The 21,672-nt window shown below is 43.7% G+C and overlaps 1 protein-coding gene across 8 annotated transcripts in view; it reads left to right on the top strand.

Moving 5' to 3' along the window:
• The window catches only part of CCDC148 (coiled-coil domain containing 148), a 210,139-nt gene that overhangs the window by 173,775 nt on the left and 14,692 nt on the right, over positions 1-21,672 (top strand). For all 8 annotated transcript variants that reach the window (XM_053260049.1, XM_053260039.1, XM_053260092.1 and 5 more), the window contains 2 exons: positions 531-649; positions 18,134-18,251. In XM_053260049.1, the coding sequence (XP_053116024.1) occupies positions 531-649; positions 18,134-18,251 (237 nt within the window). The remainder of the gene's footprint in view (positions 1-530; positions 650-18,133; positions 18,252-21,672) is intronic.

Raw genomic sequence — 21,672 nt, 5'->3', positions numbered from 1 at the left:
ATCTGCCAGGTTTTTTTGTCCACGTCCTTTGACATCCGCTCTCATTTATTCAGGCTTGTTTACTTACTTTCCTTAAAGGAAGAAAACAAAAACCCAATTGTCCATTATTCTATTCATTGCACATTTCTCTCCCCCCGCCCCTCTACACACACACATCTCTCCATGTCCTCTGTGGTAGTATCTTTGGAATTTACTGTTACTGTTATTTAAATATTTCTCTGTTCTGAAGAAGTGTCGTGAAGTTCCTAGATGGAAGATAATTTGCTTCCTTCTTGATGTGTGCAGTGATAAAGCTGTCTATAATTTCTGTTACTAAAAAGGATGGGGAAAGAGAATGCTGTAGCTAACATTGTCATGCCTAACAATTCTTCAAGCCCATTTCTATGTGAGAATATAGAATGGACAGTTCAATTGCTGTCATCAGCAATATGCTCTGGGCAAACAAAACTGTTATTATAGAAACCAAAATAGCCTTTACTCAGTGAGAGAAGCTCCCTTTTTTATTACTTTTGTGTTCTTTCAAATCTTAGGTAAAAAAATATTGGGCTGAAAAACAACGCAAGTGGAAGGAATTGGAAGTGAAAGATCTATTGCGTCTGGCAGAATTTAAGAAGTTAATGGCTGAACAAGTCCTTAAGGACAAAGAAAGGTAACATTTTAACAAATTAGAAATCTTCATTGTGTGGATACTGAATTATGATTGGAGGACACATTTTGGGTTTTTAAAAAATGTGTTCTATATTTTCTTTAAAAAAATTTTTTTAATTTAGCTTAGATCTCAGAAACAAATACATTTAGTGGTTTATGCTGGTCTGCTTGTCCTTTTCCCATACACATCACTGCTCCACTTATGCAATCTGATCTGAAATACAAATCAGCTATGGGTCTCAATGGTGTAGAGGTTTGTGGAAAGTAAGGTAAAGTGTGCTGTCAAGTCGATTTCAACTCCTGGCTCCCACAGAGACCTGTGGTTTTCTATGGTAGAATACAGGAGGGGTTTACCGTTGCCACCTCCTGTGCAGTATGAGATTATGCCTTTTAGCATCTTCCTATATTGCTGCTGCCCGATATAGTACCAGTGCGAATTCAAACTGGCAACCTTCTGCTTGTTAGTCAAGCATTTCCCTGCTGCACCACTTAAGGTGACGTGAAAAGTAAGGACCATACATCATTTTCTCCCTGCAACCTTTCAGATTTGAATCATTTCCTATGCACAAATGAAGCTGCCTTATCCTGTCTTGAACCTTCTATGAGCATATCACCTTCTACTGAGTCATGCCATTGGCTCATTTATACTGACTGGTAGCAGCTCTCTTCAAGGACGCAAGCAAAAGTCTTTCCTCTGCTACAATTATAAACTCGCAACATCCATATGCTTTCAACTCGCAACATCCATATGCTTGTAGCTGTTCAAAGAAGGCCAGCATTCAAATGCTATCTGTTCAAAGGAAGAGAGATCTTCCAGCCTTCCTGTGGCTCTGAAAAGGCAGTCTTGTTATTTTCCTATACTGAATTGTTTTTATTGCTGTGATAACAGCAAACAAGGGAAATTAAATGTCTCCATTTAGTAGGGCTGTGCATCAGATGCTCTGCTGCCAATGAATTTGAGGCACCCCACTCCCCACTGTCGCATGGAGGCGGCCACTCTGAGCACAGCCATCTCCACAAAGTTCCACATTTCTGGTGTTGGGAAAGGCTCTTCTATGATAACTGGAGTGTGCAGGGCCAGCCAGGTAGAAGCACAGGGATGCTGGGAACTGTAGTTCCTTCCAGCGCTGTAGTGGGAGGAAGTTCTGGTTCATCAGCATCAGAGTGTGTATAGCACTACTATTTAGACTGCAGAGTAACAACCCTCTGCAAGTAACAGCCCTCTTCTTTTCCTCTAGTGTATGTTGCCATTCTCTTTATCTATCTACCTGCCTTCCAACCTACCTGCACCATTTCTTTAGAACAGGCATCCCCAAACTGCGGCCCTCCAGATGTTGCTGAACTACAACTCCCAGCATCCCTAGACACAATTTTTTGTGGCTGGGTATGCTGGAAGTTGTAGTTCAGCAACATCTGGAGGGCTGCAGTTTGGGGATGCCTGCTTTAGAACTTGCCTCTTGTCTTTTTTCACTGCAATTTGGGGGACTGAGAAACCTCGCTGAAGATTTTCCCTGAGGCTAGTCATGGTCAGACACACTGCCTAAATGTTTTTAGTAGTAATTATAAAAAGGAAGAACTACAGTGATTACAACAGTTCAAGTTCAAATGTCTAGGTTGTAGGGATTTCTTCAGTAATACTGTCAGCTGATATAAATACTTCCCTAATGAACCGGGGTTCAACAGCCTCAGGCTGAGATGAATCCCTGATAATTAATGTCCTTGGATAATACAAAATGTGTTAAATGGCTGCAGTTGAAGTGAGTTACAACAAGGAATATGTGCTTGGAATATAAACAGTATTTGAATATCATACTTTTGAAAGCGCATACCCTTCTCCCTGCACAAAAGGACGGGTATTGGAGCGGCTGTTCACATGACCTGTTGGCACCCAGAATTCTCTGCATACTCAGGCACTCTGACATTTATTTACCTGAACTGGTGGAAATGTGTATAAAAATACATGGCCCCTAAATGCCAAATGCATTACACTCAGATTCATTCTTTTGGTGTATGAATGTCAATATTTATATTTATTTTTTATTTCTCTGTATAAACCACCCTGAGCCATTTTTGGAAGGGCGGTATAGAAATAGAATGAATGAATGAATGAATGAATGAATGAATTTTGACTTGTTCATATTATTTTAGCCATTTATCCTTAAATCTTTAACTTCCCTCCTTTTTTCCATTGAGTTCTTCCCATTTCATTTATTTAGTTTTCCTTTATTTTCTCCTTTCTTTAAAGAAAAAGCTACAGATATGATCCCCCTGCCTAGCAATTCATCTACAGTTCTTTCAAACTCCAAACAAGAAGTGTGTTGAAGCTTCAGGGCAACTTATCTTCATTGATCTGCCTTTGAGCTCCATTCATTATATAACCTCTGCTCTAAGGCATCAGTTCTGCTTAAAGTATTCACTTATCATAGCATATCCCTACTGGCATGGAAAGCACACATTTCCATGATCTGATGACTAGCTGATCAATGCCACCATATTCATATTTCAAATGTCAAATGAGCAATGAAGTTGTGAGTTCAGCACTTGATTTTGATATATCTGGTACCTATATAAGCTCTTCATGGCTACCTTGGATATTCACTTTTGTGAATTCAACCCAGTACTGTGCAGTGTCAGGTTTATGAAGAATTTACAGGTATCCATTTTTAGTGCTTCAAAACAAAATAGAGTTTTAAACATTTGTAGAAAATTAGGTAGGGAGTTTATAGAAGTGAACTAGCCTGAGGCTTGTCAAAAATGATTGGTGGAATGATGGAAACAATTTTCCACTTCTGCTTATGTTAGTCTCCTTTCCCTCCCTCCCTACTGTCTGTTTTCTTCCTTTTTTCCTCTTCCTTCCAACACCTCTCATGTACTAGATTTTTATTCCAGACTAGTGTTGCACTATTGCAAATATGTCTGTGCTTGCACAACAGAATTTGCAACCTATGACACATCTTATATGTTTTGTAGGGAACCTTTGTGTAGGAGCACAAGGCTGAAAATCCTAGTGATTTAGTGTAGCTATGCAATCTTCTTACAACGTTATCTGTTGTACAAGTAGTGGATGTTGGCCTGTGGCTGCAATGATAACAATCAGTAACTACTATTTCTTGTCATTTGGAAATTGTGGTTCCATTGACGGAGCCTAAAATTGCATTAACCTTTTTTGGAATTTTCTCACACTGCTGGATTGATTCACCTTGTGATTGACGACGGTCTTGAGATCTTTTTCACACCTACTGTCACACTAGGTATCTATACCTGTGCAGTGTGTGTGTGTGTGTGTGTGTGTGTGTGTGTGTGTGTGTGTGTAGGGCTTAGGCGGTATGTGGAAGGCGGTATGTGGCAAACCCCGCCCATGCAGTGCTAAACCAATCGGCAGCCTAATCCACCTACCACGGCAGCTTGACTGATTGGCACCAGCAACACTGCAGCCATGACAGGAAACAGTTTAAGTTGCCGTCCAGACCCCCAGGATCACCTCAGCTCACTGGAGCGGGACCCATGGCAGCAAGCATAGCTGCTGCTGTTCAATGTCTGTGCAACCTGGCCATTGAGGAAGCTCTCATCCACGTTTACCCACTTCTGCCCGACTGGGCTATCATCGGCTGCTGAGGCTGGCCTTACCTCCTACTTTGGCCTGAATGGCAGCCCTGTGTAGTGAGGAGAGGAAGAACACCACCATTGGGGAGGAGCTTCTCTGGCCAGGGCCTCATGCTCCACCAAGAGACTAGGTCAAGCGGCAGCTTCTCACAGGAGCCTTGGCTGGGGTTTCCGTGTCACCCCACTCAGGTAAGCAGCTGCACATGGGGTTGGAGTGCTTGATGTGGTGGCAGGAGTTACTTTCGGAGCTAACAAAGGGAAGAGGTGCCTTATGAAATGCAGGGAGGATCTGTAGGAATATATTCCAGGGAGAAATATGTGGGTTTCTGAGTGGGATGTGGAAGGGCATCGTAATGAAGTGTGTGTGTGCGTGTGTGTGCATGCACGCGCGTGCAGCAGGAGCGGGGCTCAGGTGAGGATGGGGAGGTCTCTGGGGTGAGGAGTTGTGGTGGAGGCGAGGAGAACAATCAAGTACGAGCCCACAGATTAAACTAGTTATTATTTGCTTAGGTTTTGCCAATTGCCAAAGTACAGAACTTTGAATTTTCATTTTGTTAGTTTGAGCCTGGTTTTCTATTTTGTCGTGGTCATGTTGAATTCTATTCGTGTCTCCTGAGCTTTCCTTCCCAGTTCTTTCTCATCTGCAGATCTGATGAGGATACTCTCCACCCCTTAATGTTAGTCACTAATAAAAATATATTAGTGCATTTGCTTTGCATGCAAAAAGTCTTAGGTTCAATCCTTAGCATCTCAAGGTAGGGCTGAGAAAGACCTGCCTGAAAGTCTAGAGACCAGTTGCTAGTCAGTGTAGACAGTGCTCAGCTAGATGGACTAGTCTAACTCAGTAGACAGTTTTCTATATTTCCATAAAAGTACTCTTTGAAAATAATCCATGCACTGCTGTCAAGAAAAATATCACTGACATATCTTCAACCATTTTGTCAGTGGTCAATAGAAAACAGTTCACCATTTGTACACCATAATATGTATTCAGTCAATTTATTACAGCCATAGGCCATACAAAGCATAACATGTAGCATATGCACATGTGTAATACATCATAGGCCTATGTGTGAAATGGCCCTGGCAGAATATCATTCCTGCAGAGCAAAGGTCAGCCTGGGGTTTGGGCTATTGTTAGCCACACACAGTTGTGACCGCTAACTGTCTGATCTTGCTTTGGAAGCTGAAAAGGGCTATATACCCTGTCCCCTATCTCTGTGGATAGTACTTTAGGCAAGGAAAATCAAAGTATCCTTTAGTGCTGTCGACTGCTATTTTATCCCATCAAGCTTCCGCTTTTTGATGTCTGAACATGGCAAGCCTTTTTAGAACACTGAAGAGTACGGGAGAGTATCAGAAGTTACAAAGCCGCAAGTTGGCTCTTTTGCCAATAGTGCTTACTAGTGCCATGTATTGATTGCTTCAGGGGAGTTGTAGATTCATATTTTAATAGTAGGATATTTTTAAGGATATGTATCAGATTGCTTGAGAATCTGGGATTTTTAATAAAATGCATGAAACAGAAGCAGAGCTTGAGCTTAACAGGGGCTGGTAAGACAGTGCACTGAGAGGTGAAAGGCTGGAAGAAGCCACCCTTGTTGCTGAGTAATGGGAAAGGGAATCTGACACCCCCCATTGGAGAGAGATGTGAGGCAGTGTAGGAAGTAGAGAGTGGCTGGAGTGAATACCATACAGGAGCTGGGTAGGAGTACCTAACATGGGCTGCTGACTGAATTGTTAATGGATCTGCTCCAGAGTGCTTGGCTAGGACACCCCCAACTATACTTTTGGGTTAGTGTGGGGAATCAGCTGTGAGGAAGCAGTCTATTACAGTATTAACCTGAGATCTACTTTGCCAGCTTTTCCTTCTCTTTGAAGATCAGACAAAGAGAGGTTTGGGGGATGATTTCCTTCAGCCCTTTGTTATGGTGACCTTGGACTGTATTGCCCCATGCTTTGCTTGTGCTAAGTGAGCAAACTGCATAGTTTGCCAAATCTGGGCATGAACAGAATTCACGATCCTGTGATCTCAGGTATCCCCAAATGGAAGTTGTGGCCCCACAGTTCTAAATCATATAGAGGGGTGCTGTTTGCAGCCCCAAGATAAGCTGTTTTGGCAACAGCATTGTCTACATTAGGTGCTCTTACAAAGTCAGCAGCAGTGCACCTATATGTGGCTGACTCCAGCAACCCTCTGGCTCCACCACTGTCTTGTGCCTCCCACTAGCAAGAGGGTTGGGATCTCCTCTCCCTTGGCCACTTCTCAGTGGTGCCAGCATCTTTCTGTCTCTTACCACCTAGTGCACCCCTGCATTGGCCCCTGCTGTCTCAGCAGTGTAGTGTGTTTGCATTTGTATACTTGCATTTGGACTTGCATTTGGATTCACTCTGGATTATCAGTGACTACAAGTGTTGAGTAATTCCTGATTTTGAATGTTTTCTTATTAAAGATACAACTTGTCTAGGGCCAAGCTAGATGTGACTTGAATCACATCATTTGCCCGTGCATAATTTTTGTGTGAGGGTAAACTGTAGGCATGGTAGCCCTCGATCTGACTCAGGACTATAGCCTGGAGGAGGGGATAATTAGCTCTGGATCCCCTTCTCTCCCACACAGCACACACAAGGAAAAATGAAAAATGAAGTGATTAAAGTTATAACTTGTTTGTCCCTGAAAACCCTGGATATTTCCACGTTCAAAAGCCTGGTCCTCCTGATGTTCACATAATCAAGCCTTAAAAATATTCCACATTAAAGCAAAAAGAATCCCCTCCATATAAAGCAGATTTTTTGGATTTTTAAAGTCTGTGTCTCCAAAACTAAAATGATAAAACATACTATGAATGATGACAGAGAAGAGTTATGTGAGATATGGTATATATTCAATTAAAGAAAAAACCTCTGATTTACAGGATAGTTATGGGTGTGGCAACTCAATGATACTCACACCATGAGGGCCTGAGATCTGATGTTCAGTCTGAGATATTGTACTGGCCTACAAAACAATAACCATGGAAACCTCAATTTGGCTAGATCCTCCATGCTCCAATGCACTACTTGCATAGGCTTGTGGTGACAGGAAAATCTGGGGATTTGTATTCTCCTGATCCTTGGACAGACTTCTTGATCCAAGCTTGCAGCTGTGGCTCTCATTGGGGAGCAGGGTTGCAGAGCCCAAGAGAGGCTCTGTTTGTCTGTTATTCATGCAGGAAGGACTCTTCCCAACCCCAAAACACTCCTTTTAATCTATCTATCTATCTATCTATCTATTTATTTATTTACATTTTATATCCCGCTCTTCCTCCAAGGAGCTCAGAGCAGTGTACTACATACTCAAGTTTCTCCTCACAACAATCCTGTGAAGTAGGTTAGGCTGAAAGAGAAGTGCCTGGCCCAGAGTCACCCAGCAAGTATTATGGCTGAATGGGGATTTGAACTCGGGTCTCCCTAGTCCTAGTCCATCACTCTAACCACTACACCACGCTGGCTCTGATCATGTGCAAGAATCCAGCACTCTTGTGCCTGTGTAATTTCTGTTAATGTTATAGCTGTACTTCTTTTTCAGTTGGGATTATGTATGACTTTTTGCAATATGAGTTTACCATAAAGAGGAAACTGTATCTTTCACTGATGATGGGGTGGTAGCTGAAGGGGAAAGATTACTTTGCAGAATTCTTAAGCCACGTGAAAGCACATCATGGATCTTGTTTTATATATATTTTTAATCAGTCTCAAAGAAATGAGATGGGGAGATTAAATGTAGCTTCTCCAAAATGACAGGCTAGGTCCCCATTCAGCTTTGTGTCAATTTCATTATTAATATTGATCAACAGCACAGGCTTGTATATTGTCAAAGACATTGCATATTGTTGCAAACTCAAAACAAGAACCAAATCATTTGATCCAAATTCTCAAGTGTCCTGAATAAATATAATTTATGAGAGAAGGAAAGGGAGATGCTTTCTGAATCTCTCATTTGCTCCTTGACTGATACAGAAGATGCTCTTTTGCTGAATCCCTTTGAATCTTATATGAATATTTATTCCAGTCAAAGAGGTTACTTGGTGAAATATTGTACATATTATAAACTTGTTCACAATGCTATTTTAAATCTGTTATAATAAATATGGTAGCTAAATTTTCTGTTAAATATGTATGAGACACATTCTGAAAGCAATTTTAATGAAATTATGCTTATCGGAAATTACATGAATGTGTAGTCACAGTACTTCAAAAGGTAGCTTTACTGAAACCAATAAGCTAAGCTCATTTTTCAACTTGTTATTTTTTGAAAAGAATGTTACTTAGCCATGATACTTAGTCAAAATTGAACATGGCAGAGAAAGGGGGGAAGGTCTAATGTTAATGCTTCACTATCAAGCTAGGATTTTCTTTGAAGCAGCAGTAACATTTTGTCTGAATGTAAGAAATAATGTCCATAGGCAGCCTTCCCAAATGGACTACTAAACAATATCATCATGAAATTCCTCTAGATGTGTAATGCAAACCTACACAACTGACCATGTATGCAAGTCTCAGACAGCCTTCATACTCCATGTCCCTGGGAGAGTTTTCCTTCCATGCCAGGACCATGGCTTCAGTGGTTGAGCACCTGCTTTGCATGCAGAGGGTGGTCCCAGGTACAGTCCCTGGTATCTCCAGATAGAACTGGAAAAGATCTATCCAGGTAGAGCTTAGGTTAGATATCTCCCTAACCTAGATCCTGGACAGCTTCTGCCAGTCAGTCTAAACAATACTTAGCTAGAGGGACCAGTGGCTTTGGTTAAGCATAAGGCAAATTCATATGTTCATGTAAACAGTGGGGTGGTATCTAGACTACCACTAGTGCGAGCTATAGCAGTGCACGGCATCTTCCCCACCTCACCTGAGCCTCTGAAAAGCCATTGCATGAAGGATTGCAGTGAGAAGTGGAGATATGAGTGGTGCCTCCTCTAGCAGTTCCTGCTGCAGTTTTTTGGTGCACCCTCCTCTGTGCCCCTCTGTAGCATCCGATGCCAGTGCCAAAAGTCCTCTGACCCTCAGCAATAGAGGACTCAGAGAACTTGAGAAGTGAAGAGGGAGCAGGGAATGTGCCTTACCCTGGGACATGTTGTGCCAGAGGCACACTCTCAATATTGCCCAGTGTGTATTCAACTCTTTTCCCCACCCCACCCCTTTTAGGGGATTCATTAAAGAAACACCAGCTTTTTAACTGGGACCTTGCTGCTGACTGGCCAGACCCCTTTCCCAACATAAATACTTGGGCTGGAAACACAGTTGTTCTTAGGAGCGAAGCTTAACTTCTCCATGGTGTACACACATTTGTATTGTCTCTTGAAACAATAACAATAATACCAGAGACAGAAGTGGGATGCGTGCACACATCATGAACAGTTATCCTCTTTCAAATCAACTTTGAAAGCAACTATTGTCACTGCCCTGTGTTAAATGTTGGCAATTGTGCGATGATGCTTCCAAAATAAGCGGAAGCTATCCATTTTGTTCTAGGAACCCTTTTGTTACCCACATCCCCTTTTTCTTCACCTTGATATCTAGAATTCAGCTGCAACTCCTCTAGACCTTCCTAATCTTCCCTCCCTTCCCTCTTGGCCAAGTGTTGAGACATGCCAGAGTGGGCTAGTCCAGTTTGGGCATGGGTTGGTTAGGAGTGGAGGACCAGAGGCAGGAGTGAGTGAAGGATGGGCCAAGGTTCAGTGCTGGATAAGGGTGACCCAGAACAGAGGGCAAAGGCAGGAAGTGTAGTTGGGAGAATAAGCTAGGGTTGTGACAGGGCTTGTGGGTTGAGTAGTTGAGGTGAGGCAGGATGAGGCAGCCTGTGTCACTGCTTAGATAAGATGCTCAGACTGCCAGGCTGGCTTAGAGGCAAGGTTTTTATACAGCCTGGTTTGGGGCCAGGGGACAAGGAAAGCCTGATTTTATAGAGCTTGATTGGACCAAGAAGTCAACTGACTTAGTTGACATTACAGCCTAGAGGACACCCTTGCTCCATGGAAGTTTAATCTGCCTGGCTTGCTGAAGCATCAGGGCATGGGTGGTGCAGGAGGTAAGGCATCAGAGACTGGCTGCTGGGATTCCCAGTTCAACACTGGCCCCCATGTACATTCATTTATAAGTGTGTAAAATATCTGGAAAAGACTATTGTTGGATGCTTTTCTGAAAGTAAGACAATGAGCCTCCTTCATTTTGAATTGTTCTAGATGATAAACTGTATGTAAACCATCCCGAGACATATGTGTTGGTGGCATACAAATATGTTCATTCAATTATTGAGAAGCAGTTAGTGTTAGAAAAGTACTTTTAAAATAGCCATTATAATCAATTTGCACAACCCTTGACTTCTGGTGACATACATTGTGGTGTTTCAAATGTTTCCTCATATTACTACCCAGTCCACATGTTGTTGCCATGAGCCAGTCCTCAGTCAGTAAAAACTCTCCAATATTGCCTCCAAGTTTTTTAAAAAACTATAATCTATACATGATCATGTCTTGGCTTCACAACCATCTGGAGATGTCTGGAGCTGGTCCTAGCCATTTTCCCCCTGAAGCCAGACACATTGAGGTCAACTCCAAGGTAAGCCTTGAGGCAGCCCCCGCTGCCATCACCCTTTGAGCCACCTAACTGCCCATTCTGCCTCCCTTTGCTACAGTCGAATGGTGCCGGTATGATGATATCAATAGACTGCGTTGTGACTGGCAAAGGGAGGTAGGCTGGTGGCAGGCTGAGTGGACAACCACATAGCTGGCATGAAGGCAGACAGGCTCCATGCCCATCAGCAGTGGTGGCAGGAGGGCATGGCAGACAGCTCCTCGGGCATCAGTGACCATGTGTAACAGCACTATCTATGTGTAGTGCTACACACTAGGGGTGTGAGCAGAACTGTTTTCCACTGTTTGGTTTGAATTCAAACCAGACCATGGCTTCACAAACCGACTGGCTAGTCCATTCTGCTCAATGAACCAATTCAAACCAGTTCAAAATTGGTGATTTTCAGTTCAATCAGGTGGTTTTTTAATTATTTTTGGAATTTTTTCTAGACCAGTAGATCAACCCTAACCCTGGCCCTAGTAGCCATGATTGTGGGGTGCATGTTTCTGTGCTGCTTGGAAAAAAGTTAACAGTACCACACAAAAGTTAACAGTAACACACAAGATCAAACCTCCTGGCTGCTTCACCACAGCCTCCGATTAATGCTGGGCCTCAGGACACCAGTCCACCACCATCCGGGTCATGGTGATATGGTATGTTTGTCTACATATGTCAGCAGCACTAACAGGTAGACAGTGACACATCTGGTTTGGGGGCTGGCCAGGGCTGGGCAAGCTGACAGTGGTGTTGCTGTGGATGGGGGTGACCATGAGTCACTTACCCTCCACGTCCAACTCAGGATAGCCCAACAGGGGGAAGTTGGCCTTTAAAAAGACCAGCTGCTCCACCAAGTTATCATCCAGGTACGAGCGATGGGATGTCACCACTTCCCTGGCCATGGAGAACACCCTCTCGCTCTGGATGCTGGTTGTCAAGCATGAGAGTAACCATCCAGCAACCACCTCCAAGTCCAACCAGACTTGGCAATGCGTTGCTCTAAACTGGATCAGTTACAACTTTGGGTCTGTTACTGGCTCTTGCAAGTACTGGAGATCAGACTGTTCAGCACTGCTGCAGGACTCAATGGACTCCTCTCGTATTCCTGGCAAGGTGCCAAGATACCCTCATTTATACCAGTGGATGGAACACCCAGGCAGAACTACTGACCCTGCTGGCGCTGCCAGGGACCCCACGCTGCTGGCCCAGGAAGTAGTGGTGATGCTGCTGCTGAGATTGGAGTGTGCACTAGAAGTAGGCATTCTAGCACCCTCCCCCTTGTTCAAATCCAGCCTCCTTTCCTTAGTCTGCCTAACCTCTTGAAACAGGAGGTCCCTCCACCTGGGCAGCTCATCAGGGGTGTTGGTGTTGCCCTTCATTGTTGGGTCACATAGGCAGGACAAAACCTGCTTTGCCAATTGACCCAAGATGTTGCTTAACCACTCAGCACACAAGTTGTCAGTGGCAACAAAGAATGGCTTGAGTGTTAAGACAACCTCGGAAATGAACTTCCAGTCCACATTGGATAGGTCACACACTCCCAAGTCACACCACCTTGCCAGGTTGTTGATGCCTGCCTCTTGCTCCTGCAAGTGCTGGAGCAAGAGAAAGGCAGAGTTCCACTGGGTCAGAACATCCTGACAGATCAAGTGTTGAGGTAGATAGAGCTCATGCTGCCTCTCCTGGAGTTTGGGGTGAATTCAAGGGGGAAGGAAGCCTAGGCTTTTGGCTTCTGGAAGTTTAGCCTAGGGAACAGTTTGCTAGACAGTTAATCATTTTATTTATGGCTGTAAGCCAACAAAATTAAAACTTTAGACAGTTACCATAGATAAACAGCATAAAATAACTAAAAGATACACAATCAGCCTCATAAAACCGCATGACGAGAGGTCAGTTTCATAGCCCCATAAAAATTTAGCAACCAGTTTAGTAGTACCCACATTAACATCAGCAAGACATAAATTAAGATTGATTGATTGATTGATTGACAGTTTGTGTCAGAAACGTATCTTTCTTTCGTGTGCTTTGCATTTCCCTGATAATGTTCTAAGTTTGTCTATCAGTAATGCAACTAAGCTAAGAAACAATAGCCTGTGCCCAACTCTGCAACTAGGGTGCTGCAAAAGACTCTGTAAATCCTTAAGGGTGCTTTTTGTACTTTCTTACATCTATGTTGCTTTGCAACTGGGTAACTACAATTTTTAATATCAACTAAAGGTGCTTTTTCAAGTATTCTTGTAGCTACTAGTGTTCCTCTTACCTATAACTAAACGCTGAGAAAGCCTCAGATGGAAGCAGTTTGTAGTATTTTGAATAAAGTTTATTTTTCTTGTTGTTCTTTGCAATTTTAACCAGCCTCTTGAGTAGTTTTTTAACTCAGGAAAGTGGGGGCTGTGAAAGGGCTTGCTCTCGTGCAATGCCCATCTCAATTTGATTGTTCAGCAACTCTGCCAGGTTTCTCACCACGTGTATGCTGCATGTAGAAGGTTTTTGTACTTTTTCAAATAGTAAGAGAAGGAGAGTTTCCTTGGAAATTGACCCAAGCCAAGTGGGGGTGGGGGTAAGAAACTCTTGATAGGTGGGTGTGGTGGCAGCGTATTATCTACTAGGAAAGTTTTGGGGAACAGCCTTTGTGGGGAAAAGCATAGAGAGGGGATGACCCGGCATTTTTTCATTCCCCTCACATTGGCTTGCTTTGAGACAAAGGCTGGGTTAAATCCGCTACACCTTGCGACTCTGAACAAGGTGAAACAACAGAGCATGTCCTCCTCCATTGCCCATTCTATAGAGACATTAATATCACCCTCATCCTTCCTTATAATACTCAAGTCCCCAGGTCACTCAAGCCAATTCCATGCCTCTCTCCTGCTCTCTGACTCCCAACCCTGTTACCACACATAATGTTGCCAAGTTCTACATGGCAGTGTGAAAAATTAATCAGGTCCTGACAGGCAGCAAGATCTAAGTAGGCCTGACACAGTGCATGGTCTTACGGTTCAGCTTTAGCATTTTCTATAGTTATTTAGCATTTTATAGTATTTACAGCATTACAGGTTTTCAGATTAAGATGTCAAGATTTTAAGATTTTAACCACTTAAAGCTTCTATATAGTCTCACCGATTTTATCTTTATTACACTAATTCTATCTTTAAAATGCAGTTTTAAGATAGTTTATCATAATTTAACAGTAGCTGTATAACTTATAAACTTTTAATCTCTATACTCACAGTTCCAGAAATAGCCTGTTTTAATGCCATTTCAATGCCACTCTAATTTAACCTACTTTATGCTGGTCCGAGACTGTAATAGATTGGTTTGATTTGACACGACACAACCAGGTGCAGAGTGTATGCCATACAACAGAAGGACACAAACTGAGTTGGCGGGCTGCCCTCAACAAACTGTCAGCTCAGTTTGTGTCCATCTGTTGTATGGCACTAATACTGCACTTGGTCATGTCTTATCAAATCAAACCAATCTTTATTACAGTCTTTGACCAGCATAAAGTAGGTTACATTACAGTGGCATTTAAATGGTACCGTTGTTGGTGACCAGGAACCCTCAGCAAAGGTCTGGCTGCCTGGAAAGCCTTTCCTCCACCTGGTGTTCAGTGACCACTGATAGCCCATCTGCTGTGTGGTCAGTGTCCATCGGCTCCACATGCAGCACAGCCCATGTGGTGGCCATGCCACCAGCAGCAGATGTCTCCTCCCTCTCCTGCCTCCACCAGTGCACCATGAGGGACAGAAAAGCAGAGTGAACCCCACTACAGCTGGTCCGCAGATCCATAGTGAAGTGCATGTTGGTGACAGGCCCTGATGACTCCAGCAGCTCCAAAATGACCTCCCTGGACTCCTGGAGCAGGGAGGGCACCAACCCCTGCTGAAGGTGGTGTGTGAGGAAGTCTTTTAGTCAGGGCCAAGCTGTTGGAGCAGCCAGCAGAAGCTGATGTACTCCACCACCTGGAATGGCTGGTCATGCAGAGCCATCATCTCTCCAATGGTCTGGGTGATGAGACTCTGGCCGACCAGACTGCTTGCCCACTAATTGCACCCACTACGCAACCGGCAACATTCCCTGCTTGAGAGCAGGAGCACATGTCTTGCCGTCGCTAGTTGAGGTCACACCAGGCACCCTAGCATTGCCAGCAGGGGCAAGAACTTCCAGATGAGGATTATTACAGTCACCATTGCAGGTGCCACAACATGGCTAATGTCCCAAGATACTTAGGGTTCTCATTCTTGCTGACCTGTGCCCTGCAGTGGGTGCAGAAAGCATGTGTAGTGTCACCTTGGCAGAGCTCAAAGTGGTCCCATACCATGCTGCTCTCGATCCTGGACCATTTTGATGGTTGTGGTACTGGGGCTGCTGGTTCTTGCTGGGGGCCACCAGCCCCACCGCCATTGGTACAGGGCTGAGAAGGTCCAGGAACAACTGGAATAACTTCTTCATGCTCATCCCCAGCCTCAGACCGGGGGTTGCACCGCCAATGAAGATTGGGGAGGAGGCTTTAAATACTCTTTGAAACTCCTTTCTTTTTTCTCCCTCCTCTCCTTCCCCCAATAGCCAATGGGGGCAGAATTGCCCTGACAACTCTTGATTTGTAGTGATAGCAAGCCAACCAGAGGAAAGGAGAGCACAAGCCAATTGGAAGGCAGTGGCAGAAAACCAATCAGCAAGGGAGAAAAACAACTAAACAAGCAGACAAAATGGCAGCCACCATAGCCACCCGAACCTTTGAACCGGCTCACATGGAACCAGTTTTGATTCAGTTTGATCTTAGATGGCCACCTTTCCTGATGGCCAGTCTGGTTTGCAATCAAGCCAGATGAACTGACCTGGATTGTGGTGAACCAATTCATTTTGAAGATGACGGAGGTACTCATTGTGCGGGGTTGGAACTCAAGAGACGAGTTTGATCTGCCTGTTCTGGATGTGGTCACACTTCCCCAGAAGGAACAGGTACGCAGTCTAGGGGTGCTTCTGGATCCAAGTCTCTCCTTGGTGTCCCAGGTTGAGGCAGTGGCCAGAAGTGCCTTCTATCAGCTTCAGCTGATACACCAGCTGCGTCTGTTTCTTGAGTTAGACAACCTCAAAACAGTGGTACATCTGCTGGTAACCTCCAGACTGGATTACTGCAATGCGCTCTATATGGGGCTGCCCTTGTACGTAGTCCGGAAACTACAGTTGGTCCAGAATGTAGCAGCCAGGCTGGTCTCTGAGTCATCTAGGAGAGACCATATTACTCCTGTATTGAAGGAGTTACACTGGCTGCCAATATGTTTCCGGGCAAAATACAAGGTGTTGGTCATAACCCATAAAGCCCTAAACAGCTTGGGCCCTGGGATTTTAAGAGAACGGCTTCTTCATAATGAACCCCGCCGTCCATTGAGATCATCAGGAGAGGTCCGTCTGCATTTGCCACCGGCTCATCTGGTGGCTACTCAGGGACGGGCCTTCTCTGTTGCTGCCCTGAGGCTTTGGAATGCGTTCCCTAGTGCAATAAGAGCCTCCCCATCTCTGACATCCTTTAAAAAGTCCTTAAAGATGCATTTCTTCACCCAGGCTTTTAACTGATATTGTTTTGATTGTTTTGAATGTTATTTTTAGAATATTGTTTTAAAAATTTTAAATTGTATTTTACATTTCTTGCTTTTAAATTTTTGTTTTGTTTTGTTTTTAATTAATGTTTTACTTTTTAATCTTGTTGTAAACCGCCCAGAGACGTAAGTTTTGGGTGGTGTAAAAATATGATAAATAAATAAATAAATAAATAAATAAAATTTTGGACCATTCATGCACACCGCTACTACACACCTATCTTCTGTGCTGAATAAATATTCATAGGTGATGTGGGTTGAGTTGGCAGCATCGTGGTGGAAAGCTTCACAATTGTTTTAACATCTCAGATGAGCCTACATATCTTTGCAGATACTTTTGTAGGGTTTCTGATCACATGAGTAGATCCCTACCTGTGGCCAGTGTAGTGGGGTAAGTGCCAGGCCACAGCCAGCAAGGTCCAATTGCATTATATATTGTAATTGTGAATAGCTAACATTTGGGAATTTATCCCTGATAAATGTTGTGAATCCTCCAAAACACAGGGAGACACTGGTGAATCTGACAAATCACATAAACGCAACTCTTGGCAATATATATTTATTTTCAGCTACACAATATATCTAGGATTATCAGCATTTGTATCTGAATGTTGTCAATTGCCAGAGTTTGGACATTCACTGTAACCTATGTACTACTACAACAACAAAGTAACAAGAAATATTTATATACTGCTTTTCAACAAAATTTTTCCAAAGCAGTTTACATAGAGAAATAATAAATAAACTAGCTGATTTGGCACAGAACATTTATGGGCTTTCTCCCTGTCTCCAACCCCCCCCCCCACCCTCACCCCCCGCCGATCCGGCTCCTTGTGCCACCTTCCTCTGCCCCTGCCACCCCCTGCCATTCCCGATGGCAGTGGAGGCAACAAAATATCCTTCCTGCCCCCCTGGCTGATTCGGCCCCCCTGCCCCACCTTCCCCCCGCCTTCAGCCACCCCAGGGTGGTGGAGAGGAAGGGTGACAATGGGGCGCTGGAGATGGAGATGGTGGGCCCACACTCTGCCTTTGGCAGGGCAACAGAAGGCCCCATCATTCAGTCTTCTCCCACTTGACTCCCCTCACCCCAGACTTCCTTCCTCCCTTTGCTCCCCCCTACTCGCCCATTGTTTCCCTCTGTCCCATCTCCCCCCCAACCTGAAGCTGCTCCAAGGCAGCAGGGAGGACAGGTGACGATGGGGTACTGGCAGCGGAGATGGCAGGGATGGCTCCTTTGACAGGCCCGACAGTTGTATGTGTAAGCTCCGCCCCCACTTTTTCATTGGTCATGGCTGTAGTGGGGGCGGGGCTTGCCTGATACAACCTTAGTTAATGATAGATAGATAGATAGATAGATAAGATGGCTCTCTGCCCCCAAAGGGCTCACAATCTAAAAAGAAATGTAAGATAGACACCAGCAACAGTCACTAGAGGTACTGTGCTGGGGGTGGATAGGGCTAGTTACTCACCCTGCTGCTAAATAAAGAGAATTACCATGTTTAAAAGGTGCCTCTTTGCATAAATAAATAAATAAATATTAGCAGGGGTACTACATCTAGACAAATTATTGATTAGTCAGACTTCTCAGATAAGGTTGTAATTGTTCCTCATATTTCATTCAAAGATCATCCAGTTTTAGATTGGTCATTGACTTCATGTTTTCCTGTTCAAAGGGTTCAGTTTAGACAAAAACTGTTGGAGAAGCGCTTGTTGGAGAAAAAACAAGCAGAGCTAAAAGAAGCCCATGAGGAGGAGGAACGAAAAAGACGTCTTGATGCTCTCAGGCAACAGGTACCATTATAGTCTATGTTTCCATGTGCAATTAAGCTACAGAAGCTAAGTATCATATCGCATCGCAGGTGAGAAATGGATCTGTCAAGGAACAAAAAAAGGAAGGGTCCTCAGTACCTTTGACTCTCTCTCATAATTCATTGTGTGTTTTGTAATATACCTCTGCCTGAACACTGATAGAATGAACACAGTAGAAGCTGTTGACAATGACGTCTAATAATGGACATAATTTTTGCTGCCATGTTATGAATAGTATGAAGTTTACAGTCTTTGTTTGCTGATCATTTACATGACTTAGAATCAGTGTTGCCATTTTACCACCTTTTGCTCTTGTGTCAGTTTCATTTTGTCCATATAAGACATTAATTTCAGTGTTGTTCCTGGATTTGCTTTTCCTCCACAACATATGTTTATCCACTAATCAGACTGGAAGGGCAAAGTTTCTTGTTCAAGTATTATTATTATTATTACATTTATATCCCGCTCTTCCTCCAAGGAGCCTAGAGTGGTGTACTGCATACAAGTTTCTCTTCCACAACAACCCTGTGAAGTAGGCTAGGCTGAGAGAGAAGTGACTGGCCCAGAGTCACCCCGTTAGTATTATGGCTGAATGGGGATTTGAACTCGGGTCTCCCCGGTCCTAGTCCAGCACTCTAACCACTACACCACGCTGGCTCACCAAGTAGGCATGTTGCCCTATGTTTCTCCAATTTATCAGTTCCTCTGTCTGTTTATCCATCTATCCTCTGTCTGTCTTTCTCTTCTAGAGAGATACACCCTGGCATGATACATTTTGTTTTCCTTTTTAGCAACAGAAACATGCATGCATTATTGGTGCAATGACACTAAGCAAAATTAGTACAGAAACAAAAGAGAAAGGCATATAAATCCAATGTTTCTATAAATGGCAGTGAGCCATTCTAAAATAAAAGGTGGAAGGCATAGGGACAAGTCTTAAAACGCATGCAAAGCAAAAGAAAATGAAACAGCAGCATAGACACCAATGTGCCAATAGGAACTAGAAAATGTATTATGCCATCTAGAGAGATACTTTGCATTGAAGCACTGGTTAAAAGAAATGCTGCCATGATAGCCCCAGAGAGTTGAGTCACAAAACAGATATTTTTCTTAGATTAAGTCATACGATGTTGAATGTGGAAAGAATGAAAAATTACTGAGTTGTCATTTGTTAAGATGGCATAATCTTGCTGCAATAAGATTGTGGGCTCAGTAAAAGGAACCACCTAACTACTTTGTGTCACAAATTAATTTGAAAGTGAATCATTCATGTGTAGGAATTATATCCTTTCCTGTTTACTTTTTCCATATTCTCCTTTTCTCTCTCCGAAAATGGAAGCCTGACACAATGGATTTGTATTTTCTTCTGATGCTGAACTGTTGTATGAGCTGTCAGGCCTTCCAGCATGAATCAAACATATCCTCCAGGATTTCCTTGAATGTGATTTTTGCAGCCTAAGATGCCTGTAGCTGTGTATGCTGCTTTGCTGGGGCTTAGGCAGTGCAAGTGACTGCACCAGAATGATCCTCCATTCCATGGCTGTTGTAGTCACTGCAGGCTGGCCGAACAATCTGTATAAATGCTGTATAATCTGTATAAATGGCTGGCAGAGAGTGGCACCCAGCTGTTTAGCAGGCATGGAATAGGGAGAGGGTGTCCCCGTGCAGCTTTGCTTCCCATGGTGTCCTCTAAGTTACAATCTGGATGGCTTTAAGAGTGGTTTGGATAACGTCATAGAGGAAAGGTCTATCAACAGCTACTAGTCTGAGGGCTATAGGCCACCTCCAGCCTCAGAGGCAGGATGCCTCTGAATACCAGTTGCAAGGGAGTAACAGCAGGAGAGAGGGCATGCTCTCAGCTCCTGGCTGTGGGCTTCCTTGGGCCTGATCCAGCAGGGCTGTTCTTATATTCTTATGAAATGGTTTAGAGCTGCAGCAAGCAAAAACCTGTGATTTTTCTATTATGTATGCATGAATTTTTAAATAGGCAGGCAGAGCTGCCCTTGTAACTTCAGAATGTGTTTGTGCTCCACTTTTGTAGTTGTTCTCTGCTTTACCTGTGGGTTATATAGATTGATTTACTTTTACATGTATATAGTCTGTGCTTCCTCAAAGAAGCCCAGAGTGGTTCACATGGTTACATTTATCCTCCCAGCAGTCCTGTGAGGAAGGGTATGCTGAGAGATAACTGACTGTCTTCAGAGTCACCCAGTGAGTTTCATAGCTGAATGGGGACTTTTACTTGGATTTCCCCAGTCTAGTCCAGCACACTAGCCAATATACCACTTTGGCTCAGAGTTATTTCTTGTTATTTATTATTATTAGTATTCATTTTTTAAATAATCAGGCAGACAGAGCTGCCCTCATGACTTAAAGATGTATTTACTCACCACAAAAGCAGCCTTTTGTAGCTGTTCTCTACTTTACTTCTGGCTTGTAAAGTTCTCTTCCTCCCTCTGTGTGTGTGCTTGTGTTTTGATTCTGCCATGGTAGATACAAATATAGATACTATTGTAGTCTTGTTAAGCCCTATAAAGCAACTGATGTTTTCCATGTTTCTCTGTAACTCTGCTGATGAGCAACTGAGATTTGTGTGCTTGTGTGTGTGTTTTGTATTTTGATCCCACTCGTTAGCTACACATCTACACGTTACCAATTATTGCTAAGGCTCCCTCCTAGTACTGGCTCTACCTTTGCAGCTGCCCAAAATTGTCTCCACCTCTCGCTTCCTGTGGCTCTACCCATCATCTGCCCTGCCTAGCGCGCGCACACACACACGAGGTCCAGGAAGCACCAGCCACCACTACACTCACCTCCAAATTCCCTCCCACCCCCTTACCATTTTTGTCGCTTTTGCTCCAGCAGCATTTTTGTCCACTCTCCCACCTCTCAGATGTCTGGCATGCTCTGATGGCTGCCTGGCAGACGTTAGGAGTGTTGGAAATTGGAGTTTTCCCACTGCTTCTGACATGGATTTTTAAAACTCCTATTCCTAGCACTCCTTTTATCTGGCACGCAGTGATTGCACCGTGCACAGAATCAGGGAGAGGCAAGGGAGAGAAAGATGTCTCTCATGCTCCTGCAGCTGGTACTAGAGTATCAAGAAAGATAAGTGAGGTGGAAGGGGCTTGAGGAGAGGGAAATGGGCAGGTGATGGGGAAGGATGTTGGCTATTTACAAGGGGTTGTGGAAGGGTCAGATCAGATTACATCACTGGGACACAACAGGGTCAAAAACAGACTGAATCAGGCCAAGATAGGCCTTGGCATGATTCAGCATTGTTCATCATATGTGTTCTTAAGAATGTAAGCCTGCTATCTGAGCTCTTATGCTACCTGAGTTACATTTTATTTGTTTGTTTAGGAATCTTGTATCTTGAGCATTCCTGCTATTTGGGCAAAGG

This window comes from Hemicordylus capensis, chromosome 1 (genome assembly GCF_027244095.1).
Source record: "Hemicordylus capensis ecotype Gifberg chromosome 1, rHemCap1.1.pri, whole genome shotgun sequence".
NCBI classification, from domain to species: Eukaryota; Metazoa; Chordata; class Lepidosauria; order Squamata; family Cordylidae; genus Hemicordylus; species Hemicordylus capensis.
This window is presented reverse-complemented; position numbering and strand designations above follow the sequence as displayed.